Source organism: Manis pentadactyla, unplaced genomic scaffold (genome assembly GCF_030020395.1).
Source record: "Manis pentadactyla isolate mManPen7 unplaced genomic scaffold, mManPen7.hap1 scaffold_164, whole genome shotgun sequence".
Lineage (NCBI taxonomy): Eukaryota > Metazoa > Chordata > Mammalia > Pholidota > Manidae > Manis > Manis pentadactyla.
The window spans coordinates 377,950-400,812 of NW_026644630.1; the positions used below are offsets into that span (position 1 = coordinate 377,950).

The 22,863-nt window shown below is 45.3% G+C and overlaps 1 protein-coding gene across 1 annotated transcript in view; it reads right to left on the reverse strand.

Moving 5' to 3' along the window:
* Positions 1-442: 442 nt before the first annotated feature.
* The window catches only part of LOC130682325 (actin-binding LIM protein 3-like), a 62,389-nt gene continuing 39,968 nt past the window's right edge, over positions 443-22,863 (reverse strand). The window contains exons 11-15 of the mRNA XM_057496707.1: positions 22,108-22,172; positions 21,107-21,251; positions 19,869-19,898; positions 19,231-19,289; positions 443-2,537 (exon numbers count right to left, since the gene is read on the reverse strand). Of these exons, the coding sequence (XP_057352690.1) occupies positions 2,424-2,537; positions 19,231-19,289; positions 19,869-19,898; positions 21,107-21,251; positions 22,108-22,172 (413 nt within the window). The 3' untranslated portion in view covers positions 443-2,423. The remainder of the gene's footprint in view (positions 2,538-19,230; positions 19,290-19,868; positions 19,899-21,106; positions 21,252-22,107; positions 22,173-22,863) is intronic.

Consider the following 22,863-nt stretch of genomic DNA (forward strand, 5'->3'; position numbering starts at 1 on the left):
CTTCTCAATCTTGGCTTTGCTACCTCACCCTTTTCTGTGTGGTCCTCTCTTCTTCCTCATGTGTAGGGGGTCTGTTCTGCAGCCTTCAGGTCATTTTCAGGTCTAGTTGCATTAGCTGTATTTTCCTCTTTTATGTGTTTTTGAGAGGAGGTTTCTGTATTGCCTTCCTATTCTACCATGTTTAATACAATAATCTATTGTTTTTAATTTTTTATCACAGAACCTTATTTACAGTTGGAACACCCTCTACTATCTTGCAGGACCCCAGGTTCCACAGGAAACAATCTGTAAAGCTTACCTCATCAAACTTATTTTACAGTAGGAGAAACTGAGGTCAGTGGAGCTGCTCCCCACTCTCTTATTCTGAAAAATATGCATGGTTCAGCCTCTGCCCATGTAACATGTTTCCACTCACACTAGAAACAACAGGAGGACACAGGTATGGGTTGAAATTATGTGCTTTTATGGGAAACAAAAATATCCAACAACAATAACAAAACCCTTCAATCTTGCCAAGTTCTCAACCAGTGATAATGGGGCAGTTTCAATATCTGGCCAGGGACATTTCAAAAGGGTCAGGACAGTTGAAAGACATTGGCCAAAGAGAGAAGTTGCAGAGCGGTTGGCATTTTAAATAAGAATATATTAGACCTCCCTTCTAGCCTCTCATCCTCTCACCCTTTCAAGTTACGGTCTCCTCCCAGTTTACAAAGATCCTTCCTGAACTTTGCTGAAGTGCAGTCTCTTTCAGAACTTTCCTTAGTCTGTACCAACTGCATTTATGCCTTTCAATAGTCATACTTTCTCATGCTGTCTCCTATCATTTTCTGCTTTACCTCCACCATGTTTGAATACATGCCTTACTGTACCCATTGTTAGTAGGCCTGCCCCCCAGACCAGGCCCCATGTTGATCACCCAGTATTCCCATCAGCCTCCCCCATTCAGTGCTTACTATACAGAAGGTGCTCAGCAACAGCAGGTATTTAGTGAAGGTTTGTTGAATTGAAGTCAGTTCTACATCTGCTTTGCACATCACCAGCCTTTTGAGAGTCATTATGATCATCTCCACTTCATCCTTCCTCTATGACTTCAAAATGGGCTGATGTAAGGCACCTCCAAGAAGGAACAGACCCCACCAAACATCACCAACTCATAGTTGAGGGATGAGGGATGGGTGGAGAGGTTAAGCTTTTACCCCTGTTCCAGAAGGCAAGGAGGCAGGAAAGGTAGCCTTTAGGGAAATCTAGGATGATCATGAGTGTGCTGGTCAATGCTGTATTTTGGAATTTCATAAGCATTCTCCCAAAAGTTTCCCCCATGAAATGTGGCCAACTTTGCAGTGGGAATTGAGGATTGGTGGGGGATCTGGTTGTTTATCCCAGCCAGCCCAGGGACCAGCAGGCATAGACCAAGAACCTTTCTTTGGGATGTGGCCTATGTTTAGAGGGGTGTTAGAGTTTGTCTATTTAGTTCAGTTGGAACTGTGGTAGGAGTGTTAGCCCTGTGGCGTGTTAAGTAGTCAGGCACATAGATTGTAGTAAGGCTGAAGAGTACAGGCTGAAATAATGGGCCTCTCCTTCGAAGGGGGAAGGGTCAGGAGGTGCTGGGAGCAGTGAGGGAAAGGGAGGGTCCCAAGACATCCTGCAGCTCTGACTCTGACAGGTGCGCTGCTCTGTCTCCTGCTCCCAGCTCCCACTCCTTCCCTGGTCCTCCAGGTGGGGCCAGGCAAAGAGGCCATCTGGAGGTGTGGTGGAGGAAGGGAAGTGCCTTTTCTTTTCCCACCATGAGGCTTGGTTAAAGGAGAGGTTAGGATCAAGGGCAGAAGGACAAGGCCTGAGAGCTGAGAGGCCAAGTCTCTGTCCACTTCTGTTTGCTGCTATCAGGAACAGACCCAAGGTCCACACTGCTGATGGTGTCACCAATCAGAAGCACTGAACTCCTAACTGGGGATGATGAGAAAATTCTTCATGGGCTCTCAAAGGTGTTCAGTGCTCATTGTGATCCTCCCATGGGGGCCCCTCTGGGTCCAGTAAGATGTGAAACTGCATGGTCAGCATCTGCCCCAGAGACTGAGGGGAAATTCCAGGAAGCAGAGAGGAGAGAAACATCTTCAGGCACCTCCTTTAGCAAAGAGAGTTGGACCCTGGGGGACTCAAGTTAGGACAGATGTTTCAGTATAAAAAGGATCCCCAGCAAAAGGATAGGAGTCCCCTCAAATCCCTTCCCAAACCCCACAGCACTTAGAAGAGAGAAAGAAAGGAGCATAAAAACATCTTTATGATGTGGGCTGGCCTGACAGTGCAGAACAGCAAGTCTCATGGTGGGCAGTGTGTCCCATTACACAGAGAGGATTATACCAAGCTTCATATAGAGATTTACATATATCTTTATATAAATGGATATATATTTATAAAGCCTCTGCCTAGAACAGCCAGGCTTGCTTCTTCAGTTCATTCCTCTTCCAGAGGGCCAGTCGGTCAAACTCGGAGATGGTCATGCCGAAGACTTGGTAGAACTCCTCCTGGGACAGGTGGCGCTGAAAGGTGGGAGGAGACGGGGGGAAACAGCTTAAGGATGTGAGGGGTAGGTGGGGCCAGGTGGAGAGGGGAGCGTCCCTGTATATTTCCCTTGGGTGCTCTGTGTCTGACCCACGGATGGTGTATGATGATTATCTGTTGAATGGATGAATGTTTGAATGTAAGTTTCCCCGGAGAGGTGTCTGCAGCTGGCCTGGCTGGAGAGGTCTCCCCCACCCAGGGCTCAGGTGGGACTTCTGCTTTATCTAAGTGCCTGGAGACGCATCCTGGTTGACCTCACCTTTCGGCATCCCTGCTCCATGCATTCTGTGTCCAGGAGTGTGTATGAGTCATTGCTATTCCTCTCTACTTTTGGAGAAAAAGGAGGCATTGCCAAGATTTTTGGGTGTATTTCCTCTTAATATTTCTACAAATTATCTGCAAGGCTACTTATTCCTCAGGTCAAAGAAAAAAATTACTGCTCGTATTTCTGAAGTGTCCTTTCATCTCTTTCTTTTTTTTTGAGAGGGCATCTCTCATATTTATTGACCAAATGGTTGTTAACAGTTAACAACAATAAAATTCTGTACAGGGGACTCAATGCACAATCATTAATCCACCCCAAGCGTAATTCTCATCAGTCTCTGATCTTCTGAAGCACAACGAACAAGTTCTTACATGGTGAACAAATTCTTACATAGTGAATAAGTTCTTACATGGTGAACAGTACAAGGGCAGTCATCACAGAAACTTTCAGTTTTGATCATGCATTATGAACTACAAACAACCAGGTCAGATATGAATATTCATTTGATTTTTATACTTGATTTATATGTGAATCCCACATTTCTCCCTTATTATTATTATTATTATTATTAATAAAATGCTGAAGTGGTAGGTAGATGCAAGATAAAGGTAGAAAACATAGTTTAGTGTCAACTCTTTCTTATATGAAAACAAACAGGCCATGTGATAAAACTTTGTTTTGCATTCAATGTCAGGTTTTCCCCTCCTTTCTGCCTGTCCTCCCTTCTGCCTTCCCTCTGTCCCTTTCAAGCATCCTTGAAAATTGATACATTGTCAAAAGCTTTTAGAGTTAGAAATACATGTCACTTAAAATGTAGTACATTTAGGTGAAGAGTAAATGGATATTCATTTTACTATTTTTGCAACTTTTATGGAGTTGCAAAATTTTTGAAAATTTTCAAAATAAAATAAAAACTATGTTTAAGGAGAGAAATATATGGCATATTTTCCACCTGAAAGCTTACTGGAATCACTGAGATGATGTGTTCGTAGCAATTATATTAGCTGATTGAGTACTGATGGAGATGTGATGAAAATTATGTATATAGCCACACAATAATCAGCCAATGCTCTGACTTATTTCACTGTGAACTAGTATTTTGGTCACATTTCCAAAACTTCAAGCAAAGGTAACTTTGATATCTTGATAGACATCAATGGCTGCTGGTTACTTTGAGTTGGTATTTCAATACTTAACAGTGTTTAATTGCACTGCATTTATGTTATGTTCAGTAGTTCATAACTATATGTTTATCCTCACTTTTCTCACTTAATCCTTCCAACTACTCTGAGAACCAGAATTGTTTTTATCTACTTGAAAGATGAGAAAACCCAGTCACAGAATGCTAATGACTTACTTGACCAAGAGGGAGGGAGGGAGGGAGGATGGAAGGTGGTACATAAGTAGCAAAACTGAGAACAAAGCCCAGGCCTTCTGATCGCAAGCACAGTGCACTCTCACTACCCCCTTGGTCAATCCATTAAAAATTCATAATCTTCCTACTATGAAAAATGTCAAAACTACACAAAAGAGAGAAAATAGCACAATGCACACCCATGGTCATTACCCAGATGCAATTATTATTAATTCACCACATTGGGTCACCTATTTCCTTTGCTGACATATTTAAAAGCAAACCCTGGACACCATGTCGATTCATTCCTACATACTGCAATATGCAGCTCAAAACATGTGGCTACTTTCTTATGCAACCACAAGAGCATGAGCAAAGGTAAGAAAAATGGACAATAATTCCTCAGAATCACCTAATACCTATTCAAAGTGAAATTCCCCTAATTGTCTCAAAAATGACTTTTACAGTTGGGTTGTTGGAATAAGGATTCAAAGAGCATCCACACATCGTATTTGGCTGTTAGTTGCCTTAGTCCCTGCCAGCCTCGAGGGTGCCCTGTTCTCCCATTTCTGTTACCAATTTGTCCATATTTGCTTTACTTTCACTCAAGTGAGTGCTGAAGAGTAGTTTGGATATGCGGAGACCTCTCTGCTCCACCCACAGAAAAGACTGAGGGGAACTACAATTCCACTTAATTTATTCTTTTGTTATTGGAAGACAGTTACTCTTGACTCTCTAGCTGGTTTCTTTGTTGTGTACAAAACTCTTTTTTGTGAGGCTCGATGTGAAGGCATGGCACACTCAGCTCAAGGAAAATGTGTCCGCAGTAGGACACATTGAAAGAGACAGGCTTGTCTCCTCTCCCTCTATTAAGGGCCACCTGGAGCTTCCCTTCCCCTGTGAGCGCCTAATGCCAGCCCTGTCCATTTGACATTCACCACAGACTTTAAAGCTTAAAGGTTAAGTGCACAGGCTTTAAGGCCAGGCAAATATGGGTGTATGACCTGGGTACATTGCCTCTCTAAGCCTCCATTTCCTCTTCTAGAAAGTGGGAGTGTCCTAGTACCTGCCCCTGGATACTGTGAGGGTGAATGAAATGATACAGGGCATGTGCTTGGCACAGTGGCCGCTATGCAGGAAGCACTCAACCGGTCATTCTCGCTATTGCAATGATCTCTCCATGTGTCTGTCACATAGCACAATCTGGTGCCCATTTCCTGACTTCATCTCCTGCTGTCCTCAGGCACACCATGCTCACGCCGGCATGAGGAACTTGCAGTGGCTGTGCCCCCTGCCTGGGATGCTCTTCCTCCTTATCTAGGCATACCTCACCTACAAGTCTTCGGTGTCACATTTTCAGTGAGGTCTACGCTGACCACCCTATTAAAACTGAAGCTCGCCCCTCCTCCAACCCCAACCGCTCTCCCGCCGCTCTCAGCTACTACTCCCTTTAGCCCTGTCACCTTTCAGTGTGTTAGGTCATTTGTTTATCACTGGTGTCATTTAGTGTCTATCTCCTTACACGAGAATGCCAGCTCCAAGAGGGCAGGGGCCCCTATTTCATTCACTGATACACTGCAAGCACCTGGAACAGTACCTGGTATATAATAGGCTTTCAATACTTACTGGATGACTATCTATACTCTGAGTTCCTTGAGGACAGGGTCAGGGGTTTCCTTCTTCAGGCCCTCTTTAAACTGGTATAGAGAGCTAGGGAAGTGTCTCTATAGCCTTATGGCTTCAGTTCAGGCTACACATTAAGTATTCTTGGAAGCATCTGAAAATACTGATGCCTGAACTCCTCTCCAGGTTGCAATTTTATTGGGCTAGGGTGGGACCCTATATTGGTATTTTTAAGAAACTCGCTGGGTGACTCTAATGCTTAGGGAAGGTTGAGCTCCCTGGTCTTAGCTTCTTGTTGTTCCGGGCAATGTAGAAGAGCAATCGGTCCTCCACGATGAACTAGGTTCCCTGACATTTCCATCCCCAATGCTGGCTAGTGGAACTGCGGTAGGAGCTGTCCCCTTCAGCACCAGCAGACACTTGCTGCTAGACAGTAAAGGAGGCCCTTGTTATAAACGTATGGAGAATCATTGCTTTACAGCATGCCAGAGCTGGGACTGGCAGAGCTTCCTGGCCCATCTGCACCCCCTCCTTCTGCCCCCACACTCCGCTCAGGGCAGATGCTTCAGCAGTCAGGTCAGGAGTAGCTGATGGGCTAATCCCAAGGAGTGCTGAGTCTCCTTTCTTAGAAGACTGCATTCAATTCTGAAAACATTTCCTGACACCTGCCCTAGTCCAGGCCCCGTGGTAGATGACAGGCAGAGGGATACACGGCCTGATTATCTGAACCAAAGGGGAGGGAGAGCTGCTTGGTCTGTGCTCTGGTTGCAGGGCTGGGGAAGGCTGGAGGGGACAGCGAGCAACACAACCTGGGGAAGGCTTGGGGTATGTCAGGACACAGGCATCACTAGAATGGAGCCCTGAGGGGTGAAGAGGCTGGCGAGATGGAAAGGGCATTCTATGAGAGGGAGTGGCAGGGAGTGGCACTGGGGTGGTAAGGGCAGAATGTGACAGGGATTGGAACTCCAGGTCAAGTGGACTGAACTGCTGGACAGCCAATGCCACACTCAGGCCTGCCTCTGCACCTTTGTTTATGCCATTCCCTGCTCATGAGGCTCACCTCCCTCTCTCCATCCATCTGAACCCACCCACATTCAAAGTCCATCCAAATCCTTCCTCTTCCTGGCACCAGTGCAGCCTTAGATGTCTTCTCTGAATAACAGCACCAGAAGATGCACTGAATACTTAACTGCTCAGTGTGCTACCAGAGTCTGCACCAAGGGCTCTGTGTGTGTGCATCGCCTCATTTACTTCACTTGGCAGCTTGCAGGAAGCAGGACAATCACCCCATTTTAAAGAGGAGAAAACTAAGGTCTGGAGAGGTTGTCCCTAAGCTGCCTGCCAAGGGAGGGCAGAAAAGGAGGCCCTTGTTATAAATGTATGGAGCTGGAACCTAGGGAGCTGGCTCAAGACTTCCTTCCTGAGTCCCCTTCCATGCAGTGCTGACTCCCCTGTCTTCCCCATTACAAGCACTGGTTCTCTGTACAATCCTGCATAAAGTCATAGCTGCATTCCGGTTTGTCCACCAGACTGCAGGCCCCTTGATGGCAGGGACAAAATCTAGCTCTCCTCTCACATCTGCAGAAGCATCAGTGCCTGGTGGGGACACACTGCAGCTGCGCACCACAGAGGCTAACTGAAGTGAGAAGGCAGCCCAGAACCGCTGGAGCAGTCATGGGCTGAGGAGGCCAGGCTGGAGTCTCTGCCTGTTCAATAAGCTGTGTGACCTTAAAGCCATTCATTCTGCCTGCTCCTCCCAAGCTGGGTTAGGCCGGCAACTTCTGGAATCCCTTCCAATCCAGAGGCTCCTGTTCGGTTTTCCATACTCGCCTCTAACTGCGTCCAGTCCACATCCTTGGGCAGACGGCTTCTTCCTCTTGTGGTCACCAGCAGCAGTTCATAAGGGTAGATCTAAGGAGGAAGTGTGGGCGTGGGGCAGTTCCAGGTTGGCTTAGGGTGGTGGGCTTGTCTCTTCAGCCACATTTTGTGCCTGGGCTCCCCCATACCCATCTACCCAGAGAGGGCCAGAGATGAAAATCTGGAGGAAAGGCTGGGTCTGCCCAACTTGGGTTTGCCTGGCAGCCTCAAGGCACCTGCTCCCAAGAGACAAGCCTCAGCATCCCCTAATGCTGCTAGGGATAAGCTTGGTAGCATTTGGTAAATGTGGCACAAGGCCTCCTCAATGTAAATATCTAATATCTGGGCTGGGCAAGCCTCCAGAAAGTCTCTGAGGTCCATGGGCAACTGTCTTGATTTCAGTGGGCAAGAGATGTAGGGCAGGATGCAGAGAATGTGGGCCACGACAGAGCAGAAATGCTGGTCTTAAGAAGATCACTGAGTTATTTATTGGTGTCACCTTCCCTGAATGGATAGTGCTGTCATCTTTCTGCCAGTTCCCTGCAGCTCCCAGGGTCCCAGAGACTCCCAGGTGTATCTGCTTTACCTTGTACTCTGTGGAGAAAAAAGATACAAACACACAATGGAAACCCATCAGTCTTTGCTTTGCATCACTACACTGGCCTCTGCCTTAGAGACCCTGTCCTTGCTGAACTGATCCCAAGTCAAGGCTGGTAGGAGCACAATGTATGGCTGGAGATAAGAGTCGGGCTGATCCAGAGACATGGATCTTGGGGGAAAATGACTCTTGAGATATTTAGAATAGAAATGAGAAGAATTTGAGGAGGGGCGGAAGATGGCGGCGTGAGTAGAGCAGCGGAAATCTCCTCCCAAAACAACATATATCTATGAAAATATAACAAAGACAACCCTTCCTAGAATAAAGACCAGAGGACACAGGACAATATCCAGACCATATCCGCACCTGAGAGAACCCAGCGCCTCGCGAAGGGGGTAAGATACAAGCCCCGGCCCCGCGGGAGCCGAGCGCCCCTCCCCCCAGCTCCCGGCGGGAGAAGAGCAGGCAGAGCGGGAGGGAGACGGAGCCCAGGACTGCCGAACACCCAGCCCCAGCCATCCGGGCCAGAGTGCAGGGCGCTCGATACTAGGAAAACAGGGCAGCAAGAACAGTGAGCAGGCACTGGAGGCTGGGCGACAGAGGGCATAAAAAAAGCGCGCGACCATTTTTTTTTTTTTTGCTTTTTTGCTGTTTTGTTTTGGCGAGCGCTTTTTGGAAGTCTTAAAGGGATAGGGACCCCAATACTAGGGAAACAGGGCAGCAAGAGCAGTGAGCAGGCACTGGAGGCTGGGCGACAGAGGACATAAGAAAAGCGCGCGACCATTTTTTTTTTTTTGCTTTTTTGCTGTTTTGTTTTGGCGAGCGCTTTTTGGAAGTCTTAAAGGGATAGGGACCCCAATACTAGGGAAACAGGGCAGCAAGAACAGTGAGCAGGCACTGGAGGCTGGGCGACAGAGGACATAAGAAAAGCGCGCGACCATTTTTTTTTTTTTGCTTTTTTGCTGTTTTGTTTTGGCGAGCGCTTTTTGGAAGTCTTAAAGGGATAGGGACCCCAATACTAGGGAAACAGGGCAGAAAGACCGGTGAGCAGAGGCCTGAGGCTGGCACCGGAGAATAAAGAAAAACGAACGACCACCCCCTTTTTTTTTTTTTTTTTATTAAAAACTTTTTTTTTTTTTTAATTAAAAAATTTTTTTTTCTTATTTTTTTTTTTTTTTGTGGTCGTTTTGTTTTGGCGGGTGCTTTTTGGAAGTCTTAAAGGGGCAGGGCGGGTCACTTAATCCAGAGGTAGGGAATCCGGGATCTCTGGGCACCCTAACACCTGGGCTGCAGGGAGCAGGGAGGCCCCTTACGGAGATAAATAGCCTCCCGGCCGCTCCTGCTCCAACGCGACTCCACCACTTTGGAGCAGCGGCCCGAGCCAGGCCACGCCGACGGCAACAGCGGAGATTAACTCCATAGCAGCTGGGCAGGAAGCAGAAACCCTGTCTGCGCGCAGCTGCGCAGCACAAGCCACTAGAGGCCGCTGTTCTCCCAGAGAGGAGGGCCACAAACCAACAAGAAGGGAAGTCCTTCCAGCCGTCACTCGTCCCAGTTCTGCAGACTATTCCTAACACCATGAAAAGGCAAAGCTACAGGCAGACAAAGATCACAGAGACAACACCAGAGAAGGAGACAGACCTAACCAGTCTTCCTGAAAAAGAATTCAAAATAAGAATCATAAACATGCTGACAGAGATGCAGAGAAATACGCAAGAGAGACGGGATGAAGTCCGGAGGGAGATCACAGATGCCAGAAAGGAGATCACAGAAATGAAACAAACTCTGGAAGGGTTTATAAGAAGAATGGATAGAATGCAAGAGGCCATTGATGGAATTGAAATCAGAGAACAGGAACGAATAGAAGCTGACATAGAGAGAGACAAAAGGATCTCCAGGAATGAAACAATGTTAAGAGAACTGTGTGACCAATCAAAAAGTAACAATATCCGTATTATAGGGGTCCCAGAAGAAGAAGAGAGAGGAAAAGAGATGGAAAGTATCTTAGAAGAAATTATTGCTGAAAACTTCCCCACACTGGGGGAGGAAGTAATCGAACAGACCACGGAAATACACAGAACCCCCAACAGAAAGGATCCAAGAAGGACAACACCAAGACACATAATAATTAAAATGGCAAAGATCAAGGACAAGGAAAGAGTGTTAAAGGCAGCTAGAGAGAAAAAGGTCACCTATAAAGGGAAACCCATCAGGCTAACGTCAGATTTCTCAACAGAAACTTTACATGCCAGAAGAGAATGGCATGATATATTTAATACAATGAAACAGAAGGGCCTTGAACCAAGGATACTGTATCCAGCACGACTATCATTCAAATATGACGGTGGGATTAAACAATTCCCAGACAAACAAAAGCTGAGGGAATTTGCTTTCCACAAACCACCACTACAGAACATCTTACAGGGACTGCTCTAGATGGGAGCACTCCTAGAAAGAGCACAGCACAAAACACCCAACATATGAAGAATCGAGGAGGAGGAACAAGAAGGGAGAGAAGAAAAGAATCTCCAGACAGTGTATATAACAGCTCAATAAGTGAGCTAAGTTAGGCAGTAAGATACTAAAGAGGCTAACCTTGAACCTTTGGTAACCACGAATTTAAAGCCTGCAATGGCAATAAGTACATATCTTTCAATAGTCACCCTAAATGTTAATGGGTTGAATGCACCAATCAAAAGACACAGAGTAACAGAATGGATAAAAAAGCAAGACCCATCTATATGCTGCTTACAAGAAACTCACCTCAAACCCAAAGACATGTACAGACTAAAAGTCAAGGGATGGAAAAACATATTTCAAGCAAACAACAGTGAGAAGAAAGCAGGGGTTGCAGTACTAATATCAGACAAAATAGACTTCAAAACAAAGAAAGTAACAAGAGATAAAGAAGGACACTACATAATGATAAAGGGCTCAGTCAAACAAGAGGATATAACCATTCTAAATATATATGCACCCAACACAGGAGCACCAGCATATGTGAAACAAATACTAACAGAACTAAAGGGGGATATAGACTGCAATGCATTCATTCTAGGAGACTTCAACACACCACTCACCCCAAAGGATAGATCCACTGGGCAGAAAATAAGTAAGGACACGGAAGCACTGAACAACACAGTAGAGCAGATGGACCTAATAGACATCTATAGAACTCTACATCCAAAAGCAGCGGGATATACATTCTTCTCAAGTGCACATGGAACATTCTCCAGAATAGACCACATACTAGGCCACAAAAAGAGCCTCAGAAAATTCCAAAAGATTGAAATCCTACCAACCAACTTTTCAGACCACAAAGGCATAAAACTAGAAATAAACTGTACAAAGAAAGCAAAGAGGCTCACAAACACATGGAGGCTTAACAACACGCTCCTAAATAATCAATGGATCAATGACCAAATCAAAATGGAGATCCAGCAATATATGGAAACAAATGACAACAACAACACTAAGCCCCAACTTCTGTGGGACGCAGCAAAAGCAGTTTTAAGAGGAAAGTATATAGCAATCCAAGCATATTTAAAAAAGGAAGAGCAATCCCAAATGAATGGTCTAATGTCACAATTATCGAAATTGGAAAAAGAAGAACAGATGAGGCCTAAGGTCAGCAGAAGGAGGGACATAATAAAGATCAGAGAAGAAATAAATAAAATTGAGAAGAATAAAACAATAGCAAAAATCAATGAAACCAAGAGCTGGTTCTTTGAGAAAATAAACAAAATATATAAGCCTCTAGCCAGACTTATTAAGAAGAAAAGAGAGTCAACACAAATCAACAGTATCAGAAACGAGAAAGGAAAAATCACGACGGACCCCACAGAAATGCAAAGAATTATTGGAGAATACTGTGAAAACCTATATGCTAATAAGCTGGGAAACCTAGGAGAAATGGACAAATTCCTAGAAAAATATAACCTTCCAAGATTGAAACAGGAAGAAACAGAAAATCTAAACAGACCAATTACCAGCAACGAAATTGAAGCGGTAATCAAAAAACTACCAAAGAACAAAACTCCCGGGCCAGATGGATTTACCTCGGAATTTTATCAGACATACAGGGAAGACATAATACCCATTCTCCTTAAAGTTTTCCAAAAAATAGAGGAGGAGGGGATACTCCCAAACTCATTCTATGAAGCTAACATCACCCTAATACCAAAACCAGGCAAAGACCCCACCAAAAAAGAAAACTACAGACCAATATCCCTGATGAACGTAGATGCAAAAATACTCAACAAAATATTAGCAAACCGAATTCAAAAATACATCAAAAGGATCATACACCATGACCAAGTGGGATTCATCCCAGGGATGCAAGGATGGTACAACATTCGAAAGTCCATCAACATCATCCACCACATCAACAAAAAGAAAGACAAAAACCACATGATCATCTCCATAGATGCTGAAAAAGCATTTGACAAAGTTCAACATCCATTCATGTTAAAAACTCTCAGCAAAATGGGAATAGAGGGCAAGTACCTCAACATAATAAAGGCCATCTATGATAAACCCACAGCCAACATTATATTGAACAGCGAGAAGCTGAAAGCATTTCTTCTGAGATCAGGAACTAGACAGGGATGCCCACTCTCTCCACTGTTATTTAACATAGTACTGGAGGTCCTAGCCACGGCAATCAGACAAAATAAAGAAATACAAGGAATCCAGATTGGTAAAGAAGAAGTTAAACTGTCACTATTTGCAGATGACATGATACTGTACATAAAAAACCCTAAAGACTCCACCCCAAAACTACTAGAACTGATATCGGAATACAGCAAAGTTGCAGGATACAAAATCAACACACAGAAATCTGTGGCTTTCCTGTATACTAACAATGAACCAACAGAAAGAGAAATCAGGAAAACAACTCCATTCACAATTGCATCAAAAAAAATAAAATACCTAGGAATAAACCTAACCAAAGAAGTGAAAAACTTATACTCTGAAAACTACAAGTCACTCTTAAGAGAAATTAAAGGGGACACTAACAGATGGAAACTCATCCCATGCTCGTGGCTAGGAAGAATTAATATCGTCAAAATGGCCATCCTGCCCAAAGCAATATACAGATTTGATGCAATCCCTATGAAACTACCAGCAACATTCTTCAATGAACTGGAACAAATAATTCAAAAATTCATATGGAAACACCAAAGACCCCGAGTAGCCAAAGCAATCCTGAGAAAGAAGAATAAAGTAGGGGGGACCTCACTCCCCAACTTCAAGCTCTACTATAAAGCCATAGTAATCAAGACAATTTGGTACTGGCACAAGAGCAGAGCCACAGACCAATGGAACAGACTAGAGAATCCAGACATTAACCCAGACATATATGGTCAATTAATATTTGATAAAGGAGCCATGGACATACAATGGCGAAATGACAGTCTCTTCAACAGGTGCTGCTGGCAAAACTGGACAGCTACATGTAGGAGAATGAAACTGGACCATTGTCTAACCCCATATACAAAAGTAAACTCAAAATGGATCAAAGACCTGAATATAAGCCATGAAACCATTAAACTCTTGGAAGAAAACATAGGCAAAAACCTCTTAGACATAAACATGAGTGACCTCTTCTTGAACATATCTCCCCGGGCAAGGAAAACAACAGCAAAAATGAGTAAGTGGGACTATATTAAGCTGAAAAGCTTCTGTACAGCAAAAGACACCGTCAATAGAACAAGAAGGATCCCTACAGTATGGGAGAATATATTTGAAAATGACACATCCGATAAAGGCTTGACGTCCAGAATATATAAGGAGCTCACACGCCTCAACAAACAAAAAACAAATAACCCAATTAAAAAATGGGCAGAGGAACTGAACACACAGTTCTCCAAAAAAGAAATACAGATGGCCAACAGACACATGAAAAGATGCTCCACATCGCTAATTATCAGAGAAATGCAAATTAAAACTACAATGAGGTATCACCTCACACCAGTAAGGATGGCTGCCATCCAAAAGACAAACAACAACAAATGTTGGCGAGGCTGTGGAGAAAGGGGAACCCTCCTACACTGCTGGTGGGAATGTAAGTTAGTTCAACCATTGTGGAAAGCAGTATGGAGGTACATCAAAATGCTCAAAACAGACTTACCATTTGACCCAGGAATTGCACTCCTAGGAATTTACCCTAAGAACGCAGCAATCAAGTTTGAGAAAGACAGATGCACCCCTATGTTTACTGCAGCACTATTTACAATAGCCAAGAATTGGAAGCAACCTAAATGTCCATCAATAGATGAATGGATAAAGAAGATGTGGTACATATACACAATGGGATACTACTCAGTCATAAGAAAAGGGAAAATCCAATCATTTGCAGCAACATGGATGGAGCTGGAGGGTATTATGCTCAGTGAAACAAGCCAAGCGGAGAAAGAGAAATACCAAATGATTTCACTTATCTGTGGAGTATAAGAACAAAGGAAAAACTGAAGGAACAAAACAGCAGCAGAATCACAGAACTCAAGAATGGACTAACAGGTACCAAAGGGAAAGGGACTGGGGAGGATGGGTGGGTAGGGAGGGATAAGGGGGGGAGAAGTAGGGGGGTATTAAGATTAACATGCAAGGGGGGTAGGAGAAAAGGGAGGGCTGTACAAGACAGAGAAGGCAAGTAGTGATTCTACAACATTTTGCTATGCTGATGGACAATGACTGTAAAGGGGTTTATAGGGGAGACCTGGTATAGGGGAGAGCCTAGTAAGCATAATATTCGTCATATAAGTGTAGATTAGTGATACCAAAAACAAAGAAAAAAAAAAGGGCTGTTCCTGTGTGGTAACCTCCAACGAGTTCTACACAAGGGTATAAAGGGCATATAAAAGTGTAGGCAAAGGGTCTGTTTGTGTTTATACAGAGGATCAAAGCCTAATTGGGCTACCCCAAAAATGAACTAAGATACGATATGAAAAAGAACTTCCAACATCAGCACTCTCTGGAAGACTCATGCCAGAAGATGATCATCAAAAAACCCCAACAAAGATCCACGCACTGCTACAGCTGTAGATGCACTCATCCCACCCGTTCCTGGACTTGCCATGGGAATGAGGAAGGAGATATCTAAACTGGCCTGTGTATACAGTAAAACAACAAATTTGACTGGATCTATACTGTTGGAACTCAACCAAGAATTTGGAGAATTGCAAATTGTAGCGCTCCAAAGTCTTACAACTACAGACTATTTACTGTTAAAAGAACATATGGCATGTGAACAGTCCCCAGGAATGGGTTGTTTTAATTTGTCTGATTTCTCTCAGACTGTTCAAGTTCAGTTGGACAATATCCACCATGTCATAGATAAGTTTTCACAAATGCCTAAGGTGCCTAACTGGTTTTCTTGGTTTTACTGGAGATGGCTGGTAATTACAGATATGCTTTGGTTATGTAACTATACTCCTATTATGTTAATGTGTGTGCGCAATTTAAGTAGTAGCTTAAAACCTATACATGCTGAAGTTACTCTACAAGAAGATATGTCAAAGAAATAATCAATCTTCCCATGTTTTCTTCCCTCTGCTACTTCTATAGCTTTTCTTCTTCCTTCCTAATTACAACCCTTAAATAGAATTCGTGCCTCGTATCAAATTTATCGAGTATCATAATTCTTCCAAGTGGTAAAGATACCTCAAGACAAATGCTGGGCATAGAAGTCACAGGGCATAAATATGCAAAGATGTAAAAAGCTAACCTTTTCAAACAATAAGGCTTCTCTCTCACTTACCAACTTCACATTTCCCTGTATGGCCCCGGAAGATGACTGGTTAGCCAGAGACGGGTAAGATTCCTCAAGGGAGGAACAACCTAAGACAGGCACAGTCGCAGGAGGCCCATCAGGTGAGAAATTGGGGATCAACAGAGGTGAGGCTTAGAACCTCACCCCCCCTGTTCTGAGAGAAATCTTCTTCATATGTGGATGTTTTATTGCCCTGGTCTAGCTTGGATTAACACATAGTCTACAGGCACACACCTGATCATCTACATTTGCTCTCTTACAACACTAAACTATGTTTTCTACCTTTATCTTGTATCTACCTACCACTTCAGCATTTTATTAAAAATAATAATAATAAAGAGAGAAATGTAGTATCCACACATAAATCAAGTATAAAAACCAAATGAGTATTCATATTTGAACTGACTGTTTAGAGTTCATAATGTATGAGAAAAACTGAAAGTTTCTGTGATGACTGCCCTTGTACTGTTCACTATGTAACTTATTCATTATGTAAGAATTTGTTCTCCATGTAAGAACTTGTTTGTTATGCCTCAGAAGATTGGAGACTGACAAAAATTAGGCTTGGGGTGGATTAATGATTGTGCATTGAGCATTGACTCCCCTATACAGAATTATATTGTCGTTAACAATCATTTGATCAATAAATATGAGAGATGCCCTCACAGAAAAAAAAAAAAAAAAAGGACAGACTTCCAATGGTAAAATAAATAAGTAACCGGGATGTAATATATAGCATAAGGAATATAGTCAAGATAATGTAACAGCTTGGTAGGGTGATAGCTGGAACCTCGAATTATGTATATAAATGTTCTACCACTGTGTTGTACACTTGAAACTAATCTAATACTGTGCGTCAACTACCCTTCAATAAAAAAATAATTATTAAAAAAAAAAAAAAGAAATGAGAAGAATTTGAGATCGTGAAATACATGGGAGAGATCCCCCCTGTTCTGGGGGGCTCCCTCCAGGGTTCTGATGTGGGCCCTTTCTCCTGCCTGAGCCTTCTCGTGGGAGCTGGTGGGGGCAGGTGGGAGAGCATCCCTGGCAGAGAGCAAAAATCCGGTGGAATTTTTGCTGGGAACAATGTGCATTTGGCTCCCCTGCCCGCGGGGCTAGCAGGTGGCTCTAGCTCAGCCGCAGCAGGACAATGGCAGTCTGCGGTAGTTCTGGGGACCCAGCTGGGACAGATAGCCTGGAGATCCCCCAAGGCCAGCGGCCTGAGAGGAGGAGGTGAAAAGGGAGGGAATGGGAAGGGACAGGGAGTGGGAACTTGGGGTTTGGACAGAGTGGGGCCAGAGTCTGCAGAGATCTTTTGTCAAAGTCCAGCCCACAGCTTTGACCAACGCATCCGAAGCCCAAGAGCATGATGGCATTTATGCTGTCATAGTGGAAGAGGTCTGCACTGGGTGTCTGCAGGAGAGACAGCCAGGGCTGGCCTGAGGCAAGCACACCTCTGCCACCCTGGGGTGCTCACCCAGCTCCAGGAAAGGGGCTGGGACTGGTGGGACATGGCGCTCTCTCAGAAGCATCAGTCTCAAGTTGGGGGATTTCTCTCACTGCCATATGCCTAGTGCCTGGACGAGGCTTTCAACAAATGTTCATTTTTTGGTGAATTACTTCTCATGCTTTCTTTCATTGCTCAAATGCCACTTTTTCTATGATATCTGTCCTGGCAGGCCTATTTAAAATTGCAAGTCACTACCTCCCCAAACCCCTCATCCTGCTCAACTTTTCCTTTTTTTTTTTTCTGTAGCAACTATTACCTTCTCTATTCTATATAATTTGACTTCTTTACTGTTTACTACTTGCTTTCTGTTTCTCCCTACAAAAACATAAGCTCCCAGGGGCAGGGGTCTTTGTCTTACTTGGTCGCTGATGTATTCCAAGTTCCTGGAGTAGTACCTGGCACATATAACAGGTTTTCAATAGATGTCTGTTGTGTGAACACGTTTAGACTCTGAGTGTATGGAGAGCAGGGTCTGTGTGCTTCTCAGCACACGAGGGTTTGTTAACACCAGCCATGGCTCGACTGTGAAGCTCTGATCCCTTTTGTGTGCTCGACACTGAAATAGTCTCCCAACGGGCCTACAGTCTCCACTTCTGTTCCTCTGCAGTCTATATTCAATTCAGCAGCTGAAGGGATCTCATTAAAAATCCCAGTCGGATCACACAGCACACCTCTGGAAATGCTCTGAAGTCTTTACCCAGCCTGTGGGGCCCTGCAACATCCCTGCCTGGCTTCGTGTCCACGCTCACTCTGTCCCAGACCCCTGTTCTCCTGACCAGCAGCTGGGGCGCTGCACTTCCCTCTATCTGGTGGCTCTTGCTGGTCTTTGCACTGTGAGTTCCTCTGTGCATTCAGGCTTTTGTTTAGAGCCACTGCTCTCTGACCTCCTTCTGTCTCTGCCCCATTGCTTTGTCTGCCATCCTAGCACCTGCCACTACCTGACGCCACAGCACACATTCACTAGTTAGCTGTCTCGCCAGCTTAAATGCAAACTCCACAGGATCAGTGACTCTGCCCACTGCAGGAGCCCCAGCTCCAAGAGCAGTGCCCAGCACATAGCGGGCGCTCTGTGAATAAATGTGTCTGAATGGCTCTGCTTTCCCCTGCCACTTGTCCAGCTGCACAGCTTCTCTCTGTGCTAACAAGACATACTGTTCTTTCTCTTTCAGTTCTTGAACCAACTCATTGCTTCCTTGAAGCAGGCCCTCAAAGAGCTCAGAAGGCTACAAGCCATGTCAGGTGAGTGGAGCATGGCAGTCAGGTGTGGGCTTGGGGACAGGTGGCCTGGACTCGGATCCTGGCTCTACGCTTACTGGGTGTGAGGGATTGAGGAAGTCACACCTCTCCGTGCTCCAATTCTTCATCTACAAAACAGGGTTATTACTAGAAACTACCTTGCAAATAGCAAAGCGTGAGGGAGTTAAGTACTTATATAATGCTTAGTTAGTGCTTATGAAGTGTCCTGCATGGAGTAATTGCCATCAGGCACACTAGGTGTTCCCAGGCCCTCCCTTGGGGCCTCTTCCACTCAGGGAGGAGACAGTCACTGCCTTTGGGCTCCTTCAATACACCCACCTCTAACCCCAAGGTCTTTGTCCCAGTTTCACCCATAATAATCACTTAACCAAAAGAACTAATGCTGGAATTGTTCACATCTTGGGGACCATGTTCCAGGCACAGCCTCTCTTACCCTGTGCAGCCCATTTCTTCTGTAGGCAGGCAGGGAGACAGATTTGGAGATGAGTGGATCTAAAAAGAAAAACAAATGACCAGGAGCTCCAAGCCAGGGTTCCTCCTCCCTGAAGCCATCTGGCTGCAAATGGCCAATATTAATCCCCAGCCCTGTGGGAAGGAGTGGGATACCAGCTCCTCCCACTGTTCTCCAGACATGCAACCGACTGGCTCAGGGATGCCTCACCCTGGAAGAATTCTAAGCCCTTCCTATGCACACACTCACAGTCTTCTGACCTTACCCCCACACATCTACCCTCCCCTGTGAACCTCTGTGTCCTGACCACAGGGTGGCTCTGGACAAAGGCCCTGGAACTGGAGTCAAGCTCAGAACGCAGACAGGCAGGCTGCCATGTGGGTGGAAGAGCTGAGAGCTCTTTGTTGGTTCTCTGGGAGCTATGGGGCATGGCAACCCTGGTTCCTGAATCAAAAACTGAGTCCTAATTTCTCACAAACAATAGGGTGGACTATTTGAGATCAGGACTCTGCTGGGATATCCATGTTGCATGGTCATCACAGCTACAGGGAACCTGTAGCCGACTTAGCTCTGACCCTCACAGGACATCAGTGGCTGAAGGAAGGGCAGGTAGAACATACCGCTGTCAGCCAGGTAGTGGGACCAAGGGGCTGCAAAAGAGAAAAGTCAGTGTTCATGGGGACAGACAGACACAGCTCCGATACAGGCCATGCTGGCTGGTGGGGAAGACAGACCTCATCACTACCTCTTTTCCCACTGGCCATTTTCCAGCTATTGGACTCCACCCTGCCCTCTCTTCCCTGCCCAGCTCCTAGCCCAGCACTGGCTCTGTGATATTCACTGCATGGATGCCATTGAATGGAACTGTATTGTGAACAGCACTGGTGTAATGCACAGAGCCAGAGCCAGCGGTTGGCAACAGTGCCCCTCAGTGATCAAACAGAGAAACAGACTCATCAGTAAATCCTGGCTCTGCCATTAGTAGATAACTAACTTCTGTGAGTTATTTAATCATGCTTCAGTTTTCTCATCTGTAAAATGGAGAGGGATAGTGTCTCCTTTATAGGGTTACTGTAAAGAATATATGACATAATGCAATAAAGTGTTAGCACAGTGCCTGACCCATAAAAAACACCCAATAAAATTGGCTTTATCATCACTACCACCCCCACCACCATCTTCTTCAGTTTCATCTAGAACCCAGATGCAGAATGGCAAAGAGGGAAAAGCTTATGGCCTCGGAGTCCCTTTGACTTGGGTAAGATCCTGGCTTTGTCACCTACTGGCTTTCTGACCTTGGGCAACTGGTTTAAGTTCAGGTCTCTCGTCTACAAAGTGAGTGATAATAATTCCTCTACATTGCCAGTCTTTGTGAGGACCAAGAGTGATGATGTATCTGTGAATACCTGGTGCACAGGATTATAATAAATGTTATGTTTTATTATTCATCAAGTATTGACTCGAAATAGGATGGTTAAGAAAGAGATGAAGCAGACAGAGCATGTGTATGTCTGGGAGAAGTTTACAATGAGACTTTTAGGTCCAAGTGCTTGAACTAAGCCTCTGCTTGTAAACCTCCAGTGATGGGAGGCTCACTACCAAAAGAGGCAGTTCCTTGTATCTTTGCGGCATTAGGCTACATAAAGATATTTTTCTTTACCTTGAACCTGATTGGAAATCACAGCTTCAGATGACCCAAAGAAGTAGAAGTAACGGCTCAGGGCAGAGCATCGTCTTATTTAGTGACGCATACAGCCCCTCACTGGGTCTGCATTCTAGACCCGGGGTGAGGCTGTAGTGAAGATTCATGGATGGAGTGGGGACAAAAGCCTCAGTTAGCCTCCAGGGCAGTGCTTACAGCCATTGAGGGACATCTCATAGCCAGTGTGTAGGGCCTCCCGGCTGCTGGTGGAGCTCCGGGGTGGGGTCCAGGGATCTGCGTATGAGCTAGACCGGACTTTCATCTCCTCCTTCAGAATCAGCCGGCCGATCCCACTCTGGAGCTGGAGGTTTGGGCAGAGTGAGGTGAAGTCAGAGGGGAGCAAAGAACACGTCAATGGGACATTCCTGGGAAAGGCTCAGGCAGCAGACTCTGAGACAGGACAAGCCTCTGTCATTTTTGCCTTCCCAGTGTCCCTGCCTCATACAGCCCCACATTTTCCTGTGGGACTTCACCCTGCTTTCACCAGTAGTCCTGTGGTCTGGGTGGGGCTCTGGTGGGCACAAAAAGGAGGCCTGGCCAATGACAGGATCGTGCCGCCCTGGCCACAGGGCCTCATGATGGGCAGGTGGCTCCAGCTGGGCCAGTGGCAGTCTTTGCAGGACTCTTTTTGGAGTTGCTGGCACCATCTTTAGTTTTCTTAAAATTTTTTTATTATTGAATAACATAAACTCAACTATTTTAAAGTGAACAATTCCATGGCATTTAGTACAACTACCACTTCTAGTTCAAAAACATTTTCATCACTCCAAAGGAAGGCCCTATATCCAGTAGGCAGCCACTCCCCATTTCCCTATTTTCCTTGTCCCTGGTGATCACCAGTCTGGTTCCGTCTCTATGGATTAACATTCTGGACATTTCATAAAAATGGAATCATGCAGTATGTGGGCTCTTGTGTCTGACTGCTTTCACTCAGCATGATGTTTTCAAGGCTCACCCACATTGGGGCATATAAAAGTACGTCAACCCTTTTATGGCTGACTAATATTCTACTGTATGGATATACATTTTTGAGTTGGTGGGTATTTGGGCTGCTTCCAATTTTTGGCTATTAATATGCATGTACATGTACTTGTTTGAGTACCAGTTTTATTTCTTCTGGGTATACAAGCATCTCCTTCAGTGTGTGGCCTGCTCACCTTGTGCATGCTACGGTCAAAATCATCTTCCTCTCCTCCAGATGAGAACCTCCTGGCTCGGGGCACTGGCAACAGAGAGGCAGGATCAGCTCCCTGTGTGCTCCCCACTCGGCCCGCCCCAGGGAGGGGGCGTAAAGGGGCAGAAGAGCATGGAAAGGCAAGGGTTTCCTTCTGGCTCCACAGCTTTCCAGCCAAGTGGCCCTGCACAGTGCGTCTGGGTGAACTGCCCCCCACTGTGGGCCCTCTGTGCGGAGAGGCCCTGCATCCCTCCCCCTTCTTTGGCCACACGGGGCAGGTGAAGCTGGCCACCCAAAAGGAGCTAACAGGCCTCAGGGTCGAACTTTTTCTGATGCCGATGGGAGAGAGAAGTCCTCTTTCTGCCACAGACAGGACGTAAGCCTGCCCCTCCTGGAGCTCACCCCTCCTCCTGCCATGCTGGGAGCAGAGCCACCCCAGGGGACAGGAAAGTCCTGACGACATTCTTCCACCTCTAGATACAGCTGTGCCTCAAAATATTCAGTCATATGACCTAGAAAACCCATGTTTTGGCTTAAGCTATCTGGAGTTAGTTTTCTTTTTTCTTTTTTTGTGTGATAGAATAGGTCTCATCTAAAATCCTGCCTTTCCACTCATGCTTGTGGAAGTGGTCTCTCCTGCCCGCACTGCCTCCAAACATTTCTCTCTCATGGGCACTGATCACTGTCCACTTTGGGTTATATTTGTGCTTGTGTTTTATCACCTTTCCTAAATAGAGAA